The sequence below is a fragment of the Salmo salar genome, chromosome 14 (genome assembly GCF_965601325.2).
Source record: "Salmo salar chromosome 14, fSalSal1, whole genome shotgun sequence".
Taxonomy (NCBI): Eukaryota; Metazoa; Chordata; class Actinopteri; order Salmoniformes; family Salmonidae; genus Salmo; species Salmo salar.
Window position 1 is genome coordinate 48,402,501 of NC_138304.1, and position 27,296 is coordinate 48,429,796.

The following is a 27,296-nucleotide window of genomic DNA, read 5'->3' on the forward strand; positions in this document are numbered from 1 at the left end:
CCACACATCACCTCACACATCACCTCACACATTACCTCACATCACCTCACACATCACCTCACACATTACCTCACATCACCTTACCTCATCACCTCACACATCACATAATCTCGCATTTCACATCTCACATCACCTCACATCACCTCACACATCACCTCATAAATTACCTCACACATCACCTCACATTACCTAATACATTACCTCATACATTACCTCACTCATCACCTCACATCACATAATACATTACCTCATACATCACCTCATACATTACCTCACACATCACCTCATACATTACCTCATACATCACCTCACACATTACCTCACATATCACCTCATACATTACCTCACACATCACCTCACACATTACCTCACATCACCTCACACATCACCTCATACATTACCTCACATCACCTCATACATTACCTCATACATCACCTCATACATCACCTCACATCACCTCACACATCGCACCTCACATCACCTCACACATAACCTCACATCACCTCACACATCACCTCACATTACCTAATACATTACCTCATACATTACCTCGCTCATCACCTCACATCACATAATACATTACCTCATACATCTTATCATACATTATCTCACACATAACTACACACATTACCTCATACATCACCTCATACATTACCTCACATCACCTCATACATCACCTCACATTACCTCACATCACCTCACGCATCACCTCACATTACCTCACCTCACATTACCTCACATCACCTCACATTACCTCACATCACCTCGCATCAACTCACACATCACCTCACATCACCTCACACATCTCCTCACAATACTTCACATCACCTCACATTAACTCACATCACCTCACATCACCTCATACATCTCCTCACAATACTTCACATCACCTCACATTACCTCTCATCACCTCACATGATCTCACATCACCTCACATCACCTCATACATCACCTTACACATCACCTCACATCACCTCACATTACCTCATATTACCTCACACATCACCTCACATTACCTCACACATCACCTCACACATCACCGCACACATTACCTCACACATCACCTCACACATCACCTCACATTACCTCACATTACCTCACATTACCTCACACATCAACTCATATCTCCACAGATCACATCACACCCCATCACACCACCTCATATCTCCCTGCACTGCCAAGGGTGCTAGGCCTAGAGTAGAAATGAAGATAACAGGTAGTGCTGTACTTCATGTTGTATGATCCTTCAACACAGCTTTTAATAGGCTGATGATGTGTTATGTGTTTCTATCTAGCAACATTAGACAGAAAGGAAATGATATCTGCTGAATGCTGAAAGTCACTGGGATGTGGCAGAGGTTCTGGTTAAAGTCAATAGCTATCTCTTTTTTTGTGTCCGAGGCCTGAGGGGTGGTGTAGAATAGATTGTTGTGATCTTCAGCCTCCCTGTCCCTATATCCTGCCATGCCTGCGTCTGTCTGTCTGTCTGCCTCACTTTCCCTGCTTCTGTACCTGTTTCTCTACCCCTATCTAACTGTCCTCTCTCTCTCTCCGTCTCCTTCCAGTCTCCCACCTTCTCCAGAGCTTCACCGAGGGAGAACTGAAGAAGGTGATCGGGACCCTGATTGACAGGAGTAGCAAGAGGAGAGGCAGGAACAGTGGAGAGGAGAGCCAGGAGAGCTCCTCCCAGAGGACTAAGGGAGCTAAGAGTGGGCGCAGGAAGAGGTTAAAGCCGTGCTCTCTGCGGGAGGTGGAGGTGACGGTGGGGGAACTGGGGCTGGGCTACGACAGCGATGAGACTCTCCTCTTCAGGTACTGCAGCGGCAGGTGCGCCGCTCGCCGACTACGCAACTATGACATCGTCCTGGAACACACGAGGAGGGCGGGGCTCATTAGAAAGGGGCGGAGAGACAAGGTGCACTACAGCCCGTGCTGTCGGCCTATCGCGTACGAGAAGGATATCTCCTTCCTGGATAACAACAGTAGATACCACACGGTGCAGGAGGTATTGGCACGAGAGTGTGGCTGTGCGTGACCCTGGGGGAGGTGTGTAAACGTTTAATAACGACTACATCCTCTGTACCACCAATAAATACTGGCTACTGGGATGATATCATAAGAGCATAATATGATGTCTCGGTGTGGATACAGTGCCTCATGAAAAATGAGACTTGTCATCGCAGGTGTTATGGCCACGTGATGCAGGAAGTGTCGGCTCTGACATGGGGCCTATTCGGGAAAACTCAGTGGAGTTTTCCTTTATCCATCCTGTTGTACTGGCAGCTTTGCCTTCAAAGGCAGCGTTCAGGAGGACCCAGCATTAAAATAAAACAGCAATATGCTCTATCATATAGAACAGAATTCATTGTTATGTACAGTATTTCGGTTGGATACATGGATATTACCCACGGATACTGGATTACAGCGAAAACAGGACGATGCCTCTGGATGACCTTTGACATTGGGCCAATTCAGGAGGGCGACATGTTGGCGAACATTCAGACAGATATGATCGTCTGTCACGTGGAATATAGGGTCTGTAATCAGCTCTATGAATTCCATTCCTATCTGCAAGGTTGTGAACCTTTCACCTCATGGAATGTGAGTCCGCCCCCTGGTGGTGTTGGAGCTGCAGGACCTCCATGTTGTTGAGGAGGAGCACCTCCACTGCAAATGCCTGCTTCTGGGATATCAAGTCAGGTCTAGTTTATTTATCATGTGCACAGGATACACATGGTACGCAGTACAATCAAACGCTTACTTGTAGATTCATTCTCGGCGATGCGACATAATAAAAAGACAGGCTGTAAATAAGTTAAGAATAATAAAAATAAGTTAAATGTAAATATCGTCTGACTTTCCGGGCCCATGGATACTGGGTACGGGAAGATAGAACAACAGGAAGTAAACTCTGAATATGGATCTGTGTGGATGTATTCAGGGATGGAATTCAAGGGTTTTGGGCACTGATCAGCTTGAGCTTGTAGACTGGCATTTTTACTACGTAAGGTCCAAAATCTGTGCAATGGGATATCAGAACAGTACTGAGTATGGACCCGGTCACTAGAACAGTACTGATTATGGACCCAGTCACTAGAACAGTACTGATTATGGACCCAGTCACTAGAACAGTACTGAGTATGGACCCGGTCACTAGAACAGTACTGAGTATGGACCCGGTCACTAGAACAGTACTGAGCATGGACCCGGTCACTAGAACAGTACTGAGCGTGGACCCGGTCACTAGAACAGTACTGAGCGTGGACCCGGTCACTAGAACAGTACTGAGCGTGGACCCGGTCACTAGAACAGTACTGAGCGTGGACCCGGTCACTAGAACAGTACTGAGCGTGGACCCGGTCACTAGAACAGTACTGAGCGTGGACCCGGTCACTAGAACAGTACTGAGCGTGGACCCGGTCACTAGAACAGTACTGAGCATGGACCCGGTCACTAGAACAGTACTGAGCATGGACCCGGTCACTAGAACAGTACTGAGCATGGACCCGGTCACTAGAACAGTACTGAGCATGGACCCGGTCACTAGAACAGTACTGAGCATGGACCCGGTCACTAGAACAGTACTGAGCATGGACCCGGTCACTAGAACAGTACTGAGTATCGACCCGGTCACTAGAACAGTACTGAGCATGGACCCGGTCACTAGAACAGTACTGAGTATGGACCCGGTCACTAGAACAGTACTGAGTATGGACCCGGTCACTAGAACAGTACTGAGTATGGACCCGGTCACTAGAACAGTACTGAGTATGGACCCGGTCACTAGAACAGTACTGAGCGTGGACCCGGTCACTAGAACAGTACTGAGCATGGACCCGGTCACTAGAACAGTACTGAGCGTGGACCCGGTCACTAGAACAGTACTGAGTATGGACCCGGTCACTAGAACAGTACTGAGCATGGACCCAGTCACTAGAACAGTACTGAGTATCGACCCGGTCACTAGAACAGTACTGAGCATGGACCCGGTCACTAGAACAGTACTGAGCATGGACCCGGTCACTAGAACAGTACTGAGTATCGACCCGGTCACTAGAACAGTACTGAGCATGGACCCGGTCACTAGAACAGTACTGAGTATGGACCCGGTCACTAGAACAGTACTGAGTATGGACCCGGTCACTAGAACAGTACTGAGTATGGACCCGGTCACTAGAACAGTACTGAGCATGGACCCGGTCACTAGAACAGTACTGAGCATGGACCCGGTCACTAGAACAGTACTGAGCGTGGACCCGGTCACTAGAACAGTACTGAGTATGGACCCGGTCACTAGAACAGTACTGAGCATGGACCCAGTCACTAGAACAGTACTGAGCATGTGGCATGATCAATAGAGAGAAACTCTTCTGTTTTTGAAATCAGAAAGGAATGATAAATAGTTCATTCAAAATATTACTTGAATATTGAGTTGTTGATCAATGACCTTTACTGGAACATTATCAAACAACTTCCCTTCCCCTCCAACTGCATGCAAAACCATGGAGATATCACAAAATGTCTGCTGTCTAGATATCACAAAATGTCTGCTGTCTAGATATCACAAAATGTCTGCTGTCTTATCTTCTCTAAAAAGTATGAGATGTTCTGTTGGATTTTCGTCTAAGGGTGTTCCAGCAAAAACACAAGCATCATATCTTTGTTATTTCCATTCGAGGCTTTTATCTAGTACTCTTCAAAAAATGTCTTTCTCCAAACCCAATCACGATCAGTAACTCACTGACGTAATGTCATCCTAAGCGTTTGCCAGTACATTATGTAAGAACTCACTGTTTGATTGTATTGCTGTGGTTTCAGATAACAGGTTACATAATTACAGAATATTCTTCAACTTTGAAATGCTGAAAAAATATATAACCTTATAAATATATAATCCATTATATAATTCACACCCCTGATTAATGTGAATAATAAGTTTATAGACCCTATGGGCCTTGTTAGTAGTGCACTATTAAGGGTGCCATTTTGTATGCACACACACAACTATTCAATATGTTACAGTCGACCTAAAAGCAAAGTAGCTGCAATGCAGTGCATCTTTCTTTGTGGATTATATATACAGTGCCATTTGGAAAGTATTCAGAACCCCTTGATTTTTTCCACATTTTGCTACGTTAGAGGCCTTATTCTAAAAATGGAATTAATCGTTTTTTGCCCCCTCATCAATTTACACACAATAAACCATAATGACAAAGCAAAAAGGTTTTTAGACATTTTTTGCTAATTTATTAAAAAAATAAAAAACAGAAATATCACATTTACATAAGTATTCAAACCCTTTACTCAGTACTTTGTTGAAGCACCTTTGGCAGCGATTACAGCCTCGAGTCTTCTTGGATATGACTCTACAAGCTTGGAACACCTGTATTTGGAGAGCTTCTCACATTCTTCTCTGCAGATCCTCTCAAGTTCTGTCAGGTTGGATGCGGAGCGTCGCTACACAGCTATTTTCAGGTCTCTCCAGGGATGTTCGATCTGGTTCATGTCCGGGCTCTGATTGGGCCACTCAAGGACATTCAGAGACTTGTCCCAAAGTCTCTCCTGCATTGTTTTGGCCGTGTGCTTAGGGTCATTGTCCTGCTGGAAGGTGAACCTTCGCCCCAGTCTGAGGTCCTGAGCGCTCTGGAGCAGGTTTTCATCAAGGATCTCTCTGTACTTTGCTCCGTTCATCTTCCCCTCAAACCTGACTAGTCTCTCAGTCCCTGCCGCTGAAAAACATCCCCACAGCATGATGCTGCCACCACCATGCTTCACCGTAGGGATGGTGCCAGGTTTCCTCCAGACGTGACGCTTAGCATTCAGGCCAAATTGTTCAATCTTGGTTTCATCAGACCAGAGAATCTTGTTTCTCATGTTCTGAGAGTTTTTAGGTGCCTTTTGGCAAACTCCAAGCGGGCTGTCATGTGCCTTTTACTGAGGAGTGGCTTCCGTCTGGCCACTCTACCATAAAGGCCTCATTGTAGAGTGCCATTGTGTTCTAGGGGACCTTCAATGCTGCAGAAATGTTTTCGTACCCTTCCCCAGATCTGTGCCTCGACACAATCCTGTCTCTGAGCTCTACGGACAATTCCTTTGAACTCATGGCTTTGTTTTTGCTCTGACATGCACTGTCAACTGTGGGACCTTATATAGACAGGTGTGTGCCTTTCCAAATTATGTCCAATCAATTGAATTTACCACAGGTGGACTCCAATCAAGTTGAAGAAACATCTCAAGGATGATCAATAGAAACAGGATGCACCTGAGCTCAATTTTGAGTCTCATAGCAAAGGGTCTGAATACTTATGTAAATAAGGTATTTCTGTTTTTATTTTATTTTTTATTTGTAAACAACCTGTTTTCACTTTGTCATTATGGGGTATTGTGTGTAGATTTCTGAGGAAAAACATGTATTTAATCCCTTTTAGAATAAGGCTGTAATGTAACAAAATGTGGAAAAAGTCAAGGGGTCTGAATACTTTCCGAATGGCCCTGTATTGGGCCATGAGGTTAACCTGACCTTGGAAATCTCTGGAGCCTGATTCTGTCTGTGTATTTATTTGGAAGTAAATGATGGTTTGAAGAATATTTATTTAGTAGACATAGCAGCTTACCCATTTGTTGAGCAACTGTGCCAAAAATGTTTTTTTTTAATCAACATACTGACTGCTGAATAAACCTAATATCTATTTCAAAGAGTTCCATCATCATTATTTATTTCCCTCTTTTCTAAACACACAATTTAGTTTTCTCCATCTTGTTTATATTACCCTACATGGATTTAATTGTGTTAACCAGCTGTTTTACTGTACAAATTCCCAGTGGTGGAAAAAGTACTCAATTGTCTTGAGTAAAAGTAGATTCCCTAATAGAAAATGACTCCAGTAAAAGTGAGTCACCCGGTGAAATACTATTTGAGTAAAAGTCTACAAGTAATATGGTTTTAAGTGTACTTAAGTACAGTCACAGTGCTGGAAAATGTACTCAAGTATCATACTTGAGTAAAAGTAAATGCTATACATCAAATTCCTTGTAATAAACAAACCAGACAGCACAATGTTCTTTTTTCACCTTTTTTTATGAACAGCGAGAAGCACACTCCAACACTCAATCATTTGCAAAAGTAGTATTTGTCTTTAGAGAATCCGCCAGGTCAGAGGCAGTAGGGATGACAATGCGTTATATTGATAGTAGAGGTCTTCTCGGGTCCAACATCTTGGACCCGGACCAGAGGACTATCAAATCCGGACTAGAACCGTATCTTAAGTGACCCGAGTGACAAACAAATTATTTTTATCAGCCAAGTTGCTCTTCTGGTTAACGAATAGTTATTTATATGTTAGCTAGGGCTTTTATAAGTAAATAAATTCACTGTATTAGTGTAAAATAAAATATGCAATAGGCTATGCAGAGCTGTGGTTAGGTCTATTAGGCTCCACTCTGGGTCGATCAGCTCTAGTTACAGTACATAGATCCGATTGACAATCAAACAGGACCAGACCCCGGCCCGAAGGAAAAAATTGAATTTTGTACCCAGACCCGCTCTGGTCACTGGTTGGGTCTCATATAACCGGGTTCAGCAGTCAATATTTAATCGTCACTTTATTTAGTCTCATCTGAAAGTTGTAAATTCTTGGTTATCTTCACAAACCCTGGCTAACAAGTTGAATCAGCAATACAACATTTTGTTTAATTATTTTTTTTAAATGTTTTATCAGTATTTGTATTGGAGTTTCACAATTTTCACCCATATTAAGAGATACAACAACAAAGACAAGGCAAAAAAAACAGCCGTGAAGACCTCTAATTGATAGCTGTGTGAATTGGACCATATTTCTGTCCTGCCTGAGCATTCAAAATGTAACGAGTGCTTTTTGGTGTCATGGAAAATGTATGGGAGTAAAAAGTACATATTGTCTTCAATAGTGAAGTAAAAGTAAACATTTTCAAAAATATCAATGGTAAGGTAAAGTTCAGATCCCCCCCCCCCCCCCCCCCCCAAAAAAAACGACTTAAGTAGTACTTCAAAGTATTTTTACTAATTACTTTACGCCACTGCAAATACCTTGCTATGATACTATAGACGTCCTTTTCCAACACGCATAATGTTTTTCTGACAACGTATTACCTCATCTCTATCCCAAATAATGTATCTACTTTTTCAGACGTGGTCCGGGAATCATCCATCCCCGCGTTTTCAACATCACACCTGAAACCTACTGCTTACAATTATCTCACTATCATAACTTTACAGGTATCGTGCACTATATAGAGAATAGGGTGCCATTTTTTTTTTAAAGCTCTACAATTCGATGGATTTTCACTTTGTACAACTTTACCGCCTTCCTTACCGCGAAAATCGAAAATGATCATACCGTCGTTACTGGTAATGACACGAGTGGGCCGCTGGTCTGAAGTGTACCGTAAAGAGAAGAGGTGGAGGTATGGGCCGCTGGTCTGAAGTGTACGGTAAAGAGAAGAGGAGGAGGCGTGGGCCGCTGGTCTGAAGTGTACGGTAAAGAGAAGAGGAGGAGGTATGGGCCGCTGGTCTGAAGTGTACGGTAAAGAGAAGGGGAGGAGGCTGTTCATACCACCTACCATTACATTACACACGGGCACACTAGAGTGGAACAGGTGACAAGAACACTAGGTGAGACCATTTTCTCTTCACACGCAAACACTTGCAACAAGTACCATTTTTGTTGGGTAATCGTATACTTCATTATTGCTTAGTTTTGGTATGTCAGTTTAATTATTTTTTGGATAGATAGTGGTTTGAAGTTATGGCATTGGGAAAAAGGTGTGTTTGTTGTGTAAGTGTTGTCTAGACAACAGGAGTAATTAGTTTCGTTTTTCTTTATGAAAGTGGTGTAAATTAAGCAAATTAAGGAGACATTTTGTATATGATACTGGATATGAGCAGTAAAATACCCAATGCAATCGCAATATGAACATATCTGCAATTATGTCGGTTTATGATTCATTGACTATTGAACTGACTTGTGATGGCTTGGTGTGCATGTACATAGTAACACGTCTCTAGGGGAGGAGTGTAGCCTAGTAACAGGTCTCTAGGGGAGGAGTGTAGCCTAGTAACAGGTCTCTAGGGGAGGGGTGTGGCCTAGTAACAGGTCTCTAGGGGAGGGGTGTAGCCTAGTGACACGTCTCTAGGGGAGGAGTGTAGCCTAGTAACAGGTCTCTAGGGGAGGAGTGTAGCCTAGTAACAGGTCTCTAGGGGAGGGGTGTGGCCTAGTAACAGGTCTCTAGGGGAGGGGTGTAGCCTAGTGACACGTCTCTAGGGGAGGGGTGTAGCCTAGTAACACGTCTCTAGGGGAGGGGTGTAGCCTAGTAACAGGTCTCTAGGGGAGGGATGTGGCCTAGTAACAGGTCTCTAGGGGAGGGGTGTAGCCTAGTGACACGTCTCTAGGGGAGGAGTGTAGCCTAGTAACAGGTCTCTAGGGGAGGAGTGTAGCCTAGTAACAGGTCTCTAGGGGAGGAGTGTAGCCTAGTAACACGTCTCTAGGGGAGGAGTGTAGCCTAGTAACAGGTCTCTAGGGGAGGAGTGTAGCCTAGTAACACGTCTCTAGGGGAGGAGTGTAGCCTAGTAACAGGTCTCTAGGGGAGGAGTGTAGCCTAGTAACAGGTCTCTAGGGGAGGAGTGTAGCCTAGTAACAGGTCTCTAGGGGAGGAGTGTAGCATAGTTTGACTCTTTTTTCTCCTTGCTTGCTCATTATACTTCCTCTGTTACAATTCATAAAGTTTAACCTACATCTGAATACAAATTAACTAAGCAGATAGTGTATTTTACTCCATGTTTTACAGTAACACAGAAAACATGGCCTCAGACACCAAGGCAACAGACCCACTGGAGGTACTGAGACAGCAATGTCTGGCCAGGGGAGCGGCTGGCATCAAGGGACTGGCAAGGTAAGAGCAACTAATTAAAAGACAAAGCAAAACATCAACAACAATTCTTTTTTGTAACTTTACAATAACGATTTCTTATCTTATTGTGATATTCACTCACAAGTGAAAATAGTCTGCATACAAAAGACCAATAATAATTAATAATAACTGATTCATAATTGATTATTATGTTTAAATAGATATCCAGATACAGATGGTTAATCTCTCCACATCCTCTCTCTTCCTCCCCATCCATACAGGACGTTCCGCATCATGGACGACGATGGCAGTAAGTCTCTGGACCTGCAGGAGTTCATTAAGGGACTGGAGGACTATGGTGTGGTGGTGAGCAGAGAGGAGGCCCGTCAGATCTTCATACTGTGTGACAAGGACGGCAGTGGCACCATCAACTTCGACGAGTTTCTGGAAAATCTGAGGGTATAATTACAGAGTAGTGACACAAAAACTCATTGATTATGCACATGTATTCATTATGGACAGTGCATAATAATGGTTCTCTCATAATAATAGCATTTGAACAAGCCAAAGTACATCTGATTATTGCATGGTAAAGGTGCAGTGATGTATATTGCTGTTTTCATGTGTTTGTGTTTCCTTCAGCCTCCTATGTCCAGTGCCAGGATCTCTGTGATCGGTCAGGCTTTTAAGAAGTTAGACCGGACAGGGGACGGGGTGGTGACTGTGGAGGACCTGAGGGGGGTCTACAACGGCTCACAACACCCCAAATATAAGAGTGGGGAGTGGACAGAGGAACAGGTCTTCCTAACCTTCCTCAGCAGCTTTGAATCCCCCAACGACAAAGATGGCAAGGTAATAAATACATTTATCGCCTTTAACTCCCTTATCTCATCTCATTTGCTCACATTGTATATAGACTTATTTTTCTACTGTATTATTGACTGTATGTTTGTTTTACTCCATGTGTAACTCTGTGTTGTTATATGTGTCGAACTGCTTTGCTTTATCTTGGCCAGGTCGCAGTTGTAAAAGAGAACTTGTTCTCAACTTGCCTGCCTGGTTAAATAAAGGTGAAATAAAATAAAAATTAAAAAAAATAAAACAATTGTAATTTACTGGAATGATGAACTGCTAGCCTGGGTACCAGTCTGTTTGTGCTAACATTCCACTCCTTGCCACTCCTTGTCATGCCAAACAGTCTGGCCTTTCTCCAATCTTCAAATTGGAACATTCTATCAATAATGAGCTCAAAGAGAACTGAGGAGAACAGACGATGTCATATCTTAGGCATATGGCACGGAGTACAAGGAGTGGAATGTTATCACAAAACCGGTCTGGGCCCGGTTGCATAAAACATCTTAACTTAATTTCCCCCTTGTCTTTTCACTTAAAGTTTCCTTAACGTTAAGTCAGATGCACAAAACATTTTAAGGCGAATTTCTCCCTTAAATGAAGTGAAAAAGTTAAGGGTGCCCATGAAGTCTATAAGAGTATTTTGAAGATAAATACACAACGCAGAGTTGGAGAGGACGAGAGAACTAAACTAAATATAGTACTAATGGTCAATAGGGAATTGTAAATAGGAGTTGGGTCTCAGTTCAACAGCTGTTTAGAATCTGTGGAATGTCAGTCCTGAACTCAGAGCTACGTGTACTACGTTCTGTACATTGAGTCGGGGGCAGGATACTTGTTATTTGGCCATTGGCCAAGTTGTACTGCAAGGACTTCTGATTGGTCAACCCCAGGCTAGGGCGTGGGGTTATAAATGACATCCTGTTCTTTTGATCGGTGGGAAAAGCTGAGGACAGGAGAGACTGAACATCTGAACATCTACCTCCCAGCATAACGTCTTGATTTGTCCTTCTCAAATAAACCTATTTTTCTCCCCCCCGGTTTGCTTTGGAGTTTGTTATTGAAGAATAACATCAATTGCTAACAGGTCTTTTAAGTGCTTCATTCAGTATGAGTATCAATGTAAGCAGCATTTACGGAGGTGAATGTTGCTTTCCTCTGTCCTGGTTTCAAAAGGAAAACATCCACTAGCTAGCTAGGTAGCTAATCAAGGTGCACAATCCATGGCTACAAAGCTAGCTTTCTAGCTAGCTACCTACTCTGTAAGTTAGCTTGACATGTTAGCTGGTTAGCTTGACATGCTAGCTGACTAGCTAGCTACCTACTCTGTAAGTTAGCTTGACATGCTAGCTGACTAGCTAGCTACCTACTCTGTAAGTTAGCTTGACATGCTAGCTGGCTAGCTAGCTACCTACTCTCTAAGTTAGCTTGACATGCTAGAAAGTAATAGAAGCAAGTTCAGAAAAAAGTAACTAAAATAAATATGTTTTATCTTCTAAATAAATGTGTTTGTCCTGTCTTGCACAGTGAATCAAGTCATCTCCATGGTAACCAGAGACTCTGCCTTAAATGTCTTCAAACTACCATAAAATCCTTAAATTATGACCTTACGTTTTCAGTGGCTCTATTCAACCCCCTTAAACAATTCCCTTAGGTAAAGGGAAATTATTCCTTAAGGGAAACACTTAAGATGTTTTATGCAAACAGATTTCAGGCTAATGAATTGTAGCTGATATTACATAAACAACGAAAAAAACAGGTAAAAAAAATGTACTCAACTATTTACATAGGCTTGGTTACTTGGTTTTGCATATTATGTAAATGAGTTGTCTTGTCCTTCTCCTTTAGGTAACTCAGGAGGAGTTCATCAACTACTACAGTGGAGTGAGTGCCTCTATCGACAGCGACGGACACTTTGTTACTATGATGCAGAATGCCTGGAAGCTGTAGGCACCACTGGCTAGCTACATTTATCTGTATTCTACTAATATATTTGGCTAATCATAAAAAGGCACCTTTGCATTCACTTAGAACTTCTGTATGTGTACATGTGAGAAAATAGACAAATGTTAGTTTATAGTTTTTCAATGGAACAGAATAGCTTTAAATGCACAGATACAACCGATTTCTACTGAATGATTTATATATATTACAAATATTAATCACGTTCCTTTGTGCCATATTGCTTTTGTAACCGATGTGAAATGGTTAGTTAGTTAGCGGTGGTGCGCGCGATTAGCGTTTTAACCGGGTGACGTCATTCACTCTGCGACCTGAAGTAGTTGTTCCCCTTGCGTTGCAAGGGCCACGGCTTTGGTGGCGCGATGGGTAACGATGCTTCGTGGGTGTCAGTTGTTGATGTGTGCAGAGGGTCCTTGGTTTAAGCCCAGGTTGGGGCGAAGAGAGAGAGACGGAAGAAACTATTACACTTTGTCTTGTTAAGATCTCTCTTATGGTTTAAGCTACATCATCATTATGCAAATGTTTGCCAAATAAACTATCTTTCTCGTAGCACAATGAGTGTTCCTTTAAATGCTTTATCTACCTGCACACAAGCAAGCTCACAGATCGGGACCACCGTGTGCTCAAGCGAGTAGCGAGGTCCATACAGAAATGGTTTCTCGAGATCGGTGTGGAAGAATTTGACTGGCCTTCAGCTATTTGTTAGTCAGCTTGTCTATAATTAGATATAATGACACATGAGAAGCTATGTTTCCTGGGAAGACTAAATAAACTCTTGCTCACCAGAATAATGTAATAACTCGATATAATGGATGCTTCAACGTAGTTGACATCGGCAACACAATTAGTGTTTCTTTAAATGCTTTATCTACTACCAGCACAAGTACAGTATATGTGGATCCAAGTTCTGTGCTAGGCAAATAACCATAGCTACATGCATAGAAAAAGCAATGGACTGAGAATCCCCAGACTCTGTAACCCAGACTGTTGTAATCGAGTGCATGCAACTCAGAGGTCCTATACCACCTAAGCGGTGAAATTGAATTATGAGTGCATATGCACTGTTATAATTTGTTATTATGGGTTCAAAGCCCAAGGTCGTCATTGCTAGTTTTCTGCGCTTTAATTAACTGTGGACAATTAGGCGAGATGTCAAGTTTGCAATTCAGGGAGCTGTCAATGGTACTGAAATGTAATTGCTAATCAGTCCTGCGTTTGCCTTATAGGACACTGTTGTGCCGGCAGAGGGAGCAACAGGGCAACGGTTGTTATTTAATTCCTGTAGGCCTACAGGTATAATAGCATGCCCACATTTACCTGTAAATAGTTCTGAGAAAGTAGATTTCTTATCTACCGGTGCGTGAAAATATTGATTCAGGATTAAACACATTTTTGCATTCTGTTTTCTATTTTTGCAGGTCTTTGTAAAATGTCGTGCAGTGAAACATCTTTCCTGTTGTCTCACAACATTGTTTCAGATTACTCAATTGAGATGTTAAACAAAAGGTATTGCTTCCCAAATCCTGATAACTTTTGAATGTGAGATGACATGGGCCAGCCGTAGCCTAATCCCCTAGTCAGGCATCGCTCCCATCCCGCCCGGACCAGCCGCTCAGCAGCTCAAGGGCAAACGGAGGTTTTAGGACTTTCCACTCTCAGCGCAACGGCTCAGGAACACGCATGAATTACAACCGTGCGCACCGTCATTTCTGGTGCGCTTTTTGTGGCTATTTGAAGTTTTCTCAGGACTGACATTTTGTGGCAATCAAATGGAAAGGAAGGGTGTTTTAGGTGAGTCCGTAGGCGGGGGTTGACCCTGTAGCACCGAGTGAAGCGCGGTTCAAAATGCCTAACATCAGGGGATTTGACAACTGGCATTCATCCGGAAGTCACTTTTAAACGATAACCTCTGGATTCGGCCTCGCAACATAACAGGCGCCATTTTCAGTCTCTGTAACGTGTAATTGAAGTAATTTATCGATTTAATAATCAGGATCTTCCTGGAGACAAATGAAACATGGATTCTACTTGGGTTTTCTGGTCATTCTGTCCTCTAAAAACTGAAAAACGAAACTCTGGAAGCTATGCTACAGAACACGGAGTTTCACACGTAAGTATTCATTCTTTATTCATGCTTTATCATGTATTTTTGCAGGCCTATACAGTTTAATTTTGTAGGTGCTATTTGACCAATATTGAAAAATCATAGTGTTTTAATGAATGCAGGGGCCTGCCTTACAATTAAGCATAGAACGAGTGCATTTTAATGGAAATTGGACTGGGCCTAACAATGTTTTAGCTCATAATTTTCAAAACCACCAACAAATATTGATTTGACCAAAGCCACAAACTTCTTTAACATTAAAACGAAGGTAGGCTAATACGTGACAAAGACAACGCAACGAAAAAGTGCACTTGAAATCAATGTAGGCCTAATTTAACAATTAAAAAAGTTACATTTTCACTTCTGTTGGTAAAAGCTCCAATTTATAGATTTGATCTGTACAAAATCATCTGTCAATTTCATTGAGAATGTGCCCTACATTTCATTGAGAATGTGCCCTACATTTCATTGAGAATGTGCCCTACATTTAATTGAGAATGTGCCCTACATTTCATTGAGAATGTACCCTACATTTAATTGAGAATGTACCCTGCATTTAATTGAGAACGTACCCTACATTTCATTGAGAATGTACCCTACATTTCATTGAGAATGTACCCTACATTTCATTGCAGTCATCAAATAAAAAGCAAATGATCTGTGTCAGAGAATGTCGTTTTTATACTTCACAGTCACAATTGATCAAGTCAAGCCATTGCATGTATCCAGCCCAATAAAAACTAATTGTAGAGCATTTTTAAATGGTAAATGGCGAGAGTTTGTTGCACAAATATATCCAAACACCAATCTTCCACGCAGGCTAATTGCTTTTCTAGAACATGTACAGCCTGAATTAAAAAGGCTAACTTTTTGGAATTTGCACATTCACCTCCTTTACCTGTCTATATAACATCCCTCTATACGACATCCTGGCCGGGGTGGCAGGTAGCCTAGTGGTTAGAGTGTTGGGCCAGTAACTGAAAGGTTGCTGGATTGAATCCCTGAGCTCACAAGGTAAAAAATATATATAATATGTCAAAATATGTCGTTATGCCCCTCTTCCCCGGTAGGCCTTCATTGTAAATAAGAATTTGTCCTTTTAACTGACTTGCCTATTTAAATAAAGGTTAAATAAAAAATAAAAAAACAACATTAAAATAAATGCATCGAGATATACTACATGACAAAAAGTATGTGGACACCTGCTTGTCAAAAATGTCATTCCAATATCATGGGCATTAATATGGAGTTGGTTCAGTCATTGCTGCTATAACAGCCTGTACTCTTCTGTGAAAGCTTTCCACTAGATGTTGGAACATTGCTGCAGGGACTTGCTTCCATTCAGCCACAAGAGCATTAGTGAGGTTGGGCACTGATGCTGGGCGATTAGGGGTGGTTTGCAGTTAGTGTTCCAATTAATAACAAAGGCGTTTGACGGGGTTGAGCCCTCTGTGCAGGCCAGTTAAGTTCTTCCAAACCGATCTTGACAAACCCTTTCTGTATGGACCTCACTTTGTGCACAGGGGCATTGTCATGCTGAAACAGGAAAGGGCCTTCCCCAAACTGTTGCCACAAAGTTGGAAGCACAGAATCGACTAGAATGCCATTGTATGCTGTTAACATTTCCCTTTACTGGAACTAAGGGGCCTAGCCTGAACCATGAAAAACAACCCCAGACCATTATTCCTCCTTCACCAAACTTTTCAGTTGGCACTATGCATTCAGGCAGGTAGCGTATTCCTGGTATCCGCCAAACCCAGATTCGTCTGTTGGACTGCCAGATGGTGAAGCGTGATTCATCACTCCAGAGAACACGTTTTCACTGCTCCAGAGTCCAATGGCGGCGAGCTTTACACCACTCCAGCCAATGTTTGGCATTGCTCATGTTGATCTTCTGCTTGTGTGCGGCTGCTCGGCCATGGAAACACTGCCTTCCATTCTGCTAGCAAACGTGCAATCTTTGGAAAATAAAATCGATGCCCTATGCGGAAGATTAAACTACCAACGGGACATTCAAAACTGTAACATCTCATGCTTCACAGAGTCGTGGCTGAACAACGACATTATCAACGTACAGCTGGCTGGTTATACGCTGTACCGGCAGGATAGAACAGCGGTGTCTGGTAAGACGAGGGGCGGCGGACTATGTATTTTTGTAAATAACCACTGGTGCACAATATCTAAGGAAGTCTCGAGGTTTTGTTCGCCTGAGGTAGAGTATCTCATAATAAGCTGCAAACCACACTTTCTACCTAGAGAGTTTTCATCTGTACTTTTTTGTAGCTGTCTACATACCACCACAGGCTGATGCTGGCACTAAGGCAGCACTCAATGAGCTGTATTCCGCCATAAGCAAACAAGAAAACGCTCACCCAGACGCGGCGCTCCAAGTAGCCGGGGACTTTAATTCAGGGAAACTTAAATCCGTCTTTCCAAATTTCTATCAGCATGTTAAATGTGCAACCAGAGGGAAAAGAACTCTGGACCACCTTTACTCCGCACACAGAGACGCATACAAAGCTCTCCCTCGCCCTCCATTTGGCAAATCTGACCATAATTCTATCCTCCTGATTCCTGCATACAAGCTAAAATTAAAGCAGGAAGCACTAGTGACTAGATCAATAAAAAAGTGGTCAGAGGAAGCAAATGCTAAGCTACAGGATTGTTTTGCTAGCACAGACTGGAATATGTTCTGCGATTCCTCCGATGGCATTGAGGAGTACACCACATCAGACATTGGCTTCATCAATAAGTGCATCGATGACGTCATCACCACAGTGACCATACGTACATACCCCAACCAGAAGCCATGGATTACAGGCAACATCAGCACTGAGCTAAAGGCTAGAGCTGCCACTTTCAAGGAGCGGGACGCTAACCCGGAAGCTTATAAGATATCCCGCTATGCCCTCCGATGAACCATCAAACAGGCAAAGCATCAATACAGGACTAAGATCGAATCGTACTACACCGGCCCTGACTCTCGTCGGATGTGGCAGGGCTTGCAAACCTTTACAGACTACAAAGGGAAGCACAGCCAAGAGCTGCCCAGTGACACGAGCCTACCAGATGAGCTAAACTACTTCTATGCTCGCTTCGAGGCAAATAACACTGAAACATGCATGAGAGCACCAGCTGTTCCGGATGACTGTGTGATCACGCTCTCCGCAGCCGATGTGAGTAAGACCTTTAAACAGGTCAACATTCACAAGGCCGCAGGGCCAGACGGATTACCAGGACGTGTACTTACATATGCTGGCCCACTGGCAAGTGACTTAACTGACATTTTCAACCTCTCCCTGTCCGAGTCTAATACCAACGTGTTTTAAGCAGACTACCATAGTCCCTGTGCCCATGAACACTAAGGAAACCTGCCTAAATGACTACCAACCCGTAGCACTCATGTATGTAGCCATGAAGTGCTTTGAAAGGCTGGTCATGGCTCACATCAACACCATTATCCCAGAAACCCTAGACCCATTCCAATTTGCATACCACCCTAACAGATCCGCAGATGATGCAATCTCTATTGCACTCCACACTGCCCTTTCCCACCTGGACAAAAAGAACACCTGTGTGAGAATGCTATTCATTGACTACAGCTCAGCATTCAACACCATAGTGCCCTCAAAGCTCATCAATAAGCTAAGGACCCTGGGACTAAACACCTCCCTCTGCAACTGGATCCTGGACTTCCTGATGGGCCGCCCCCAGGTGTTAAGGGTAGGTAACAACACATCGGCCACACTGATCCTCAACACAGGGGCCCCTCAGGGGTGCGTGCTCAGTCTCCTTCTGTACTCCCTGTTCACTCACGACTCAGACACGACTCCAACACCATCATTAAGTTTCCCGATGACACAACAGTGGTAGGCTTGATCACAGACAATGACGAGACAGCATATAGGGGTCAGAGACCTGGCCGTGTGGTGCCAGGACAACAGCCTCTCCCTCAACGTGATCAAGACAAATGAGATGATTGTGGACTACATGAAAAAGAGGACCGAGCATGCTCCCATTCTCATCAACGGGCTGTAGTGGAGCAGGTTGGGAGCTACAAGTTCCTTTGTGTCCACATCACCAACAAACTAACATGGTCCAAGCACACCAAGACAGTCGTGAAGAGGGCACAACAAAACCTATTCCCCCTCAGGAGACTGAAGAGATTGGGCATGGGTCCTCAGATCCTCAAAATGTTCTACAGCTGCACCATCAACAGCATCCTGACCGGTTGCATCACCGCCTGGTATGGCAACTGCTCCCCCTCCGACCGCAAGGCACTACAGAGGGTAGTGCGTACGGCCCAGTACATCACTGTGGCCAAGCTTCCTGCCATCCAGGACCTCTATACCAGGCGGTGTCAGAGGAAGGCTCTAAAAATTGTCAAAGACTCCAGCCAACCTAGTCATAGACTGTTTAATGGCCAAACCCTCCCCTAACCCGGACAACGCTGAACCAATTGTGCCCTCCCCATTGGTCTCCCGGGTCACGGCCGGCTGCGATAGAGCCTGGACTCAAACCCAGAATCTCTAGTGGCACAGTTAGCACTGCGATGCAGTGCCTTAGACCACTGCACCACTCAGGAGGCGGTCCAAGAGGCTCCTTAACAGCTTCTACCCCCAAGCCATAAGACTCCTGAACATATAATCAAAAAATGGCTAACCAGACTATTTTCATTGCCCCCCCCCCCCCAATACCGCTGCTACTCTCTATTGTTATCATCTATGCATAGTCACTTTAATAACTCTACCTACATGTACATATTAGCTCAATTACCTCGACTACCCGGTGCCCCCACACATTGACTCTGTACCGGTACCACCTGTATATAGCCTCCACATTGACTCTGTACCGGTACCCCCTGTATATAGCCTCCACATTGACTCTGTACCGGTACCCCCTGTATATAGCCTCCACATTGACTCTGTACCGTAACACCCTGTATATAGCCTCCACATTGACTCTGTACCAGTACACCCTGTATATAGCCTCCACATTGACTCTGTACCGGTACCCCCTGTATATAGCCTCCACATTGACTCTGTACCGGTACCCCCTGTATATAGCCTCCACATTGACTCTGTACCATAACACCCTGTATATAGCCTCCACATTGACTCTGTACCGGTACCCCCTATATATAGCCTCCACATTGACTCTGTACCGGTACCCCTTGTATATAGCTTCCACATTGACTCTGTACCATAGCACCCTGTATATAGCCTCCACATTGACTCTGTACCGCAACACTCTGTATATAGCCTCCACATTGACTCTGTACCGGTACCCCCTGTATATAGCCTCCACATTGACTCTGTACCGGTACCCCCTGTATATAGCCTCCACATTGACTCTGTACCGGTACCCCCTGTATATAGTCTCCACATTGACTCTGTACCGGTACCCCCTGTATATAGTCTCCACATTGACTCTGTACCGGTACCCCCTGTATATAGCCTCCACATTGACTCTGTACCGGTACCCCCTGTATATAGCCTCCACATTGACTCTGTACCGGTACCCCCTGTATATAGCCTCCACATTGACTCTGTACCGGTACCCCCTGTATATAGCCTCCACATTGACTCTGTACCGGTACCCCCTGTATATAGCCTCCACATTGACTCTGTACCGGTACCCCCTGTATATAGCCTCCACATTGACTCTGTACCAGTACCCCCTGTATATAGCCTCCACATTGACTCTGTACCGGTACCCCCTGTATATAGCCTCCACATTGACTCTGTACCGGTACCCCCTGTATATAGCCTCCACATTGACTCTGTACCGGTACCCCCTGTATATAGCCTCCACATTGACTCTGTACCGGTACCCCCTGTATATAGCCTCACTATTGTTATTTTACTGCTGCTCTTTAACTACTTTTTCATATTTTTTTTTACTGCATTGTTGGTTAGTGGCTCGTAAGTAAGCCTTTCACTGTAAAGTCTACACCTGTTGTATTCGGCGCATGTGACTAATACGATTTGATTTGAAACCCATTTCATGAGGCTCCCAACGAACAGTTATTGTGCTGACATTGCTTCCAGAGGCAGTTTGGAACTCGGCAGTGAGTGTTGCAACCTAGGACAGACGTTTTTTTTACGCTCTTCATCACTCAGCAATCCTGTTCTGTGAGCTTTTGTGGCCTACCACTTCGCGGCTAAGCCATTTTTGCTCCTAGACGTTTCCACTTCACAATAACAACACTGACAGTTGACCGGGGCAGCTCTAGCAGGGCCGAAATTTGACGAATTGACTTGTTGGAAAGGTGGCATCCTCTGACGGTGCCACATTGAAAGCCACTGAGCTCTTCAGTAAGGGCCATTCTACTGCCAGTGTTTGTCTATGGAGATTGCATGGCTGTATGCTCGAATGTTATACACCTGTCAGCAACGGGTGTGGCTGAAATAGTAAAATCCACTAATTTGAAGGGGTGTCCACATACTTCTGTATATATAGTGTATCTCCCATAACAATGTTTTATCTACAACAATGCCCAGTCATTCTTGCAATTCCCATTAGTTTCATACCTTTTCCATTTCCCTCGGTCAGAATGAATATTTTCCATTAGCCGATGTTGTGGTATTACTGTGTTGAAATCATTATAGCTGTGTTGTGTATTAAGTGATTCAGTATTGTCTGCAGTAATCATAGCAAAAGGTTTTCGGGATAGGAATAATTAGGTCACTCAGGAGATCCGTGGTGTTATATGGTACCTCTGCTGGTTTAGTAATCTGACAGTCCCACCCACATATAGTGATTCACAACATCATAGATATCAGCTGACCACATATAGTGTGCTCTTTCCATGACATAGACTGACCAGGTGAATCCAGGTGAAAGCTATGATCCCTTATTAATATATGTTGTTAAATCCACTTCAAATCAGTGTAGATGAAGAGGAGGAGACAGGTTAAAAAATGATTTTTAAGCCTTGAGACAATTGAGACATGGATTGTGTATGTGTGCCATTGAGAGGGTGAATGAACAAGACAAAATATTTAAGTGCCTTTGAACGGGGTATGGTAGTAGTATAGTAGTAGTACGGTAGTAGTTTAGTAGTAGTATGGTAGTAGTATAGTAGTAGTATGGAAGTAGTATAGTAGCAGCAATGTAGTAGTATAGTAGTAGTATGGTGGTAGTATAGTAGCAGTATGGTAGTAGTATGGTAGTAGTACAGTAGTAGTATGGTAGTGGTATAGTAGTAGTATGGTAGCAGTATAGTAGTAGTATGGTAGTAGTATAGTAGTAGTATGATAGTAGTATAGTAGTAGTAGTATAGTGGCAGTATGGTAGTAGTATGGTAGCAGTATGGCAGTAGCATGGTAGTAGTATAGTAGTAAAATAGTAGTAGCATGGTAGTAGTATAGTAGTAGTTTGGCAGTAGTATAGTAGTAGTATGGTAGTGGCACATTAGTAGCGTGGTAATAGTATAGTAATAGTATGGTAGTAGTATAGCAGTGGTATGGCAGTAGTATAGTAGCAGTATAGTGGTATGATGGTAGTAGTATAGTGGTAGTATAGTGGTAGTATGGTAGTAGTATAGAAGTAGTATGGTGGTAGTATAGTAGTGGTATAGTAGTAACACGGTAGTAGTATAGTGGTAGTATAGTGGTAGTATGGTAGTCGTATGGTAGTAGTATAGCGGTAGTATGGCAGTAGTATAGCAGTAGTATGGTAGTAGTATGGTAGTAGTATAGTGGTAGTATGGTGGTAGTATAGTGGTAGCATGGTTGCAGTATAGTAGTAGCATGATAGTAGTAATGTAGTAGTATAGTAGTAGTATAGTAGTGGCATAGTAGTAGTATGGTAGTAGTATAGTAGTTGTATGGTAGTAGTATAGTAGTAGTATGGCGGTAGTATGGCAGTAGTATGGTGGTAGTATCGTAGTCGTATAGCAGTGGCATAGTAGTATAGCAGTAGTATGGTAGTAGTATAGTAGTAGTATAGTGGTAGTATGGCAGTAGTATAGCAGCGGTATGGTAGTAGCATAGTAGTAGTATAGTAGTAGTATGGCGGTAGTATAGCAGTGGCATGGCAGTAGTGTAGTAGTAGTATAGTGGTAGTATAGTAGTGGTATGGTAGTGGTAAAGTAGTAGTATGATGGTAGTATAGTAGTCGTATGGAAGTGGTATAATAGTAGTATGGTAGTAGTATAGTAGTAGTATGGTAGTAGTATGGTAGTAGTATAGTAGTTGTATGGTGGTAGTATGGTAGTAGGTGCCAGGCGCACCCTGTATATAGCCTCCACATTGACTCTGTACCGGTACCCCCTATATATAGCCTCCACATTGACTCTGTACCGGTACCCCCTGTATATAGCTTTCACATTGACTCTGTACCGGTACCCCCTGTATATAGCCTCCACATTGACTCTGTACCGTAACACCCTGTATATAGCCTCCACATTGACTCTGTACCGCAACACCCTGTATATAGCCTCCACATGGACTCTGTGCCGGTACCCCCTGTATATAGCCTCCACATTGACTCTGTACCGGTACCCCCTGTATATAGCCTCCACATTGACTCTGTACCGCAACACTCTGTATATAGCCTCCACATGGACTCTGTGCCGGTACCCCCTGTATATAGCCTCCACATTGACTCTGTACCGGTACCCCCTGTATATAGCCTCCACATTGACTCTGTACCGGTACCCCCTGTATATAGCCTCCACATTGACTCTGTACCGGTACCCCCTGTATATAGCCTCCACATTGACTCTGTACCGCAACACTCTGTATATAGCCTCCACATTGACTCTGTACCAGTACCCCCTGTATATAGTCTCCACATTGACTCTGTACCATAACACCCTGTATATAGCCTCCACATTGACTCTGTACCGGTACCCCCTGTATATAGCCTCCACATTGACTCTGTACCGGTACCCCCTGTATATAGCCTCACTATTGTTATTTTACTGCTGCTCTTTAACTACTTTTTCATATTTTTTTTTAACTGCATTGTTGGTTAGTGGCTCGTAAGTAAGCCTTTCACTGTAAAGTCTACACCTGTTGTATTCGGCGCATGTGACTAATACGATTTGATTTGAAACCCATTTTATGAGGCTCCTAACGAACAGTTATTGTGGTGACTTTGCTTCCAGGGGCAGTTTGGAACTCGGCAGTGAGTGTTGTAACCTAGGACAGACGTTTTTTTTACGCTCTTCATCACTCAGCAATCCTGTTCTGTGAGCTTTTGTGGCCTACCACTTCGCAGCTAAGCCATTTTTGCTCCTAGACGTTTCCACTTCACAATAACAACACTGACAGTTGACCGGGGCAGCTCTAGCAGGGCCGAAATTTGACGAATTGACTTGTTGGAAAGGTGGCATCCTCTGACGGTGCCACATTGAAAGCCACTGAGCTCTTCAGTAAGGGCCATTCTACTGCCAGTGTTTGTCTATGGAGATTGCATGGCTGTATGCTCGAATTTTATACACCTGTCAGCAACGGGTGTGGCTGAAATAGTAAAATCCACTAATTTGAAGGGGTGTCCACATACTTGTTGGGTTTTGGTGGTGTTGTTGGGTTTTGGTGTTGTTGTGTTTTGGTGTAGTGTTGTTTTTTTGGTTGAAGGGTAGGGTTTGGAGAAGTTTAGAGTTTGGTGAAGGCCAGGGTAAGATTTTGGTGAAGGGGAGGGTTTTGGTGAATGTAGGTTTTTGGGGAAGGGTAGGTATTTGGTTAAAGGGTAGGGTTCTGCTTTGTAAGTGGGAGTGTTATGGAAAGGTATTGGATTTGGCATGTTCTATTTAATCATCCGATTATTCCTATTGATGACGTCATGGTTGAAGGGTAGGGTTTTAGTTGAAGGGTAGGTTTTGGTTGAAGGGTAGGGTAGGAATTTGGATGAAGGGTAGAGTTTTAGTTGAAGGGTAGGTTTTGGTTGAAGGGTAGGGTAGGGTAGGAATTTGGATGAAGGGTAGAGTTTTGGTTGAAGGGTAGGATTTTGGTTGAAGGGTAGGAATTTGGATGAAGGGTAGGGTTTTGGTTGAAGGGTAGGGTTTTGGCTGAAGGGTAGGAATTTGGTTGAAGAGTAGGAATTTGGTTGAAGGGTAGTGTTTTGGTTGAAGGGTAGGAATTATTTGAAGGGTAGGGTTTTAGTTGAAGGGTAGGGTTTTGGTTGAAGGGTAGGGTAGGAATTTGGTTGAAGAATAGGAATTTGGTTGAAGGGTAGTAATTTGGTTGAAGGGTAGTGGTTTGGTTGAAGGGTAGGAATTTGGTTGAATGGTAGGGTTTTAGTTGAAGGGTAGGAATTTGGTTGAAGGGTAGGGTTTTGGTTGAAGGGTAGGAATTTGGTTGAAGGGTAGGAATTGGTTGAAGGGTAGTGGTTTGGTTGAAGGGTAGGAATTTGGTTGAATGGTAGGGTTTTAGTTGAAGGGTAGGAATTTGGTTGAAGGGTAGTGGTTTGGTTGAAGGGTAGGAATTTGGTTGAATGGTAGGGTTTTGGTTGAAGGGAAGGAATTTGGTTGAAGGGTAGGAATTTGGTTGAAGGGTAGGGTGGGGTTTAGGTTGAAGGGTAGGGTTTTGGTTGAAGGGTAGGAATTTAGTTGAAGGGTAGGGTAGGGTTTTGGTTGAAGGGTAGGGTTGGGTTTTGGTTGAAGGGTAGTGGTTTGGTTGAAGGGTAGGGTGGGGTTTTGGTTGAAGGGTAGGGTAGAGTTTTGGTTGAAGGGTAGGGTAGGGTTTTGGTTGAAGGGTAGTGGTTTGGTTGAAGGGTAGGGTAGGGTTTTGGTTGAAGGGTAGGGTTGGGTAGGGTTTTGGTTGAAGGGTAGAATGTGGTTTTGGTTGACGGGTAGGGTGGGTTTTGGTTGAAGGGTAGGGTAATGTAGGGTTTTGGTTGAAGGGTAGATGGGGTTTTGGTTGAAGGGTAGGGTGGGTTTTGGTTGAAGGGTAGGGTAGGGTAGGGTAGGGTTTTGGTTGAAGGGTAGAATGTGGTTTTGGTTGAAGGGTAGGGTAGGGTTTTGGTTGAAGGGTAGTGGTTTGGTTGAAGGGTAGGGAAGGATTTTGGTTGAAGGGTAGGGTAGGGTGGGTTTTGGTTGAAGGGTAGGGAAGGATTTTGGTTGAAGGGTAGGGTAGGGTGGGTTTTGGTTGAAGGGTAGAATGTGGTTTTGGTTGAAGGGTAGGGTGGTTTTGGTTGAAGGGTAGGGTAGGGTAGGGTTTTGGTTGAAGGGTAGAATGTGGTTTTGGTTGAAGGGTAGGGTAGGGTTTTGGGTGAAGGGTAGGATGTGGTTTTGGTTGAAGGGTAGGGTAGGGGGCTCCTGTCCAAAGTATAGTTGCCGTAGCAATCACATTTCTGCAGTTTAATTTGAGATTTGTTGGGCATACAATCACTCAGTCAATGATACCAGGAATGCCATGGACAGGATGGACAGCCTACATCAAATGGGCAAGAGATTTGAAAAGCTTCAACAAAAATCAGTAATTCAAAAGAGAAACAAATGTAATAATAATAATGAAAAAAAGAATAAGAATGTAGATATCTCCCTTGAGCTTCATCCGTGTCCCCAGGCCTGTAAACCCACTGAGATAAAGTCAACGGCACACTAAGGTTGGATTATTTCACAGGTTATAGTAGTAATGAATTAGCAAAACACTTAATGTGTGCGTAGGATTACATGCAGCTAAGTAAATTGACATCAGTATGCATGGCCAAGAAACACACACGGAGGACTAAGAAAGAAAATGGAGACGTTTGACATTAACTATACAGAAATAGGATAGATTGTGTGTCTGTGTTTTGATGGAAAAGGAGGATGAAAACATTGATTGCTGTGGATTAGTTTGCCCTGAGATTTATATATATTTTTTTATTTATTTCACCTTTATTTAACCAGGTAGGCAAGTTGTGAACAAGTTCTCATTTACGATTGCGACCTGGCCAAGATAAAGCAAAGCAGTTTGACACACAACAATACAGAGTTACACATGGAGTAAAACAAACATACAGTCAATAATATAGTAGAAAAATAAGTCTATATACAAAGTGAGCAAATGAGGTGAGATAAGGGAGGTAAAGGCAAAAAAGGCCATGGTGGCGAAGTAAATACAATATAGCAAGTAAAACACTGGAATGGTAGATTTGCAGTGGAAGAAAGTGCAAAGTAGAAATAGAAATAATGGGGTGCAAAGGAGCAAAATAAATAAATGTACATTTTAGTCATTTAGCAGACGCTCTTATCCAGAGCGACTTACAGTAGTGAATACATACATTTCATACATTTTTGTTTGTTTGTACTGGCCCCCCGTGGGAATCAAACCCACAACCCTGGCGTTGCAAACACCATGTTCTACCAACTGAGCCACAGGGAAGTAAAGTAAATAAATACAGTAGGGGAAGCGGTAGTTGTTTGGGCTAAATGATAGATGGGCTATGTACAGGTGCAGTAATCTGTGAGCTGCTCTGACAGCTGGTGCTTAAAGCTAGTGAGGGAGATAAGTGTTTCCAGTTTTAGAGATTTTTGTAGTTCGTTCCAGTCATTGGCAGC

The 27,296-nt window shown here is 43.4% G+C and overlaps 2 protein-coding genes across 3 annotated transcripts in view; both read left to right on the top strand.

Moving 5' to 3' along the window:
- LOC106569826 (neurturin-like) overlaps window positions 1-3,861 on the top strand; it is a 5,002-nt gene extending 1,141 nt beyond the window's left edge. Inside the window, exon 2 of the mRNA XM_014141464.3 lies at window positions 1,566-3,861. Coding sequence (XP_013996939.1) covers window positions 1,566-2,035 — 470 coding nt within the window. The 3' untranslated portion in view covers window positions 2,036-3,861. The remainder of the gene's footprint in view (window positions 1-1,565) is intronic.
- A 4,761-nt stretch (window positions 3,862-8,622) lies between these two features.
- On the top strand, window positions 8,623-13,248 carry capsla (calcyphosine-like a). 2 transcript variants are annotated; one of them, NM_001141577.2, is given in 5 exon segments: window positions 8,623-8,650; window positions 9,823-9,927; window positions 10,167-10,344; window positions 10,528-10,737; window positions 12,586-13,246. In NM_001141577.2, coding segments are annotated over 4 exon segments (582 nt in total). In that variant the 5' UTR covers window positions 8,623-8,650; window positions 9,823-9,835; the 3' UTR covers window positions 12,688-13,246.
- The last annotated feature ends 14,048 nt before the right edge of the window (window positions 13,249-27,296 follow it).

Bases quoted from the DNA above. Each gene is read 5' to 3' on its own strand.
- capsla (XM_014141459.3), top strand. From the start codon at position 9,836: ATGGCCTCAGACACCAAGGCAACAGACCCACTGGAGGTACTGAGACAG. The intron at 9,928-10,166 runs GTAAGAGCAACT...CCATCCATACAG, and splicing joins GGCATCAAGGGACTGGCAAG to GACGTTCCGCATCATGGACG. The intron at 10,345-10,527 runs GTATAATTACAG...TGTTTCCTTCAG, and splicing joins AGTTTCTGGAAAATCTGAGG to CCTCCTATGTCCAGTGCCAG.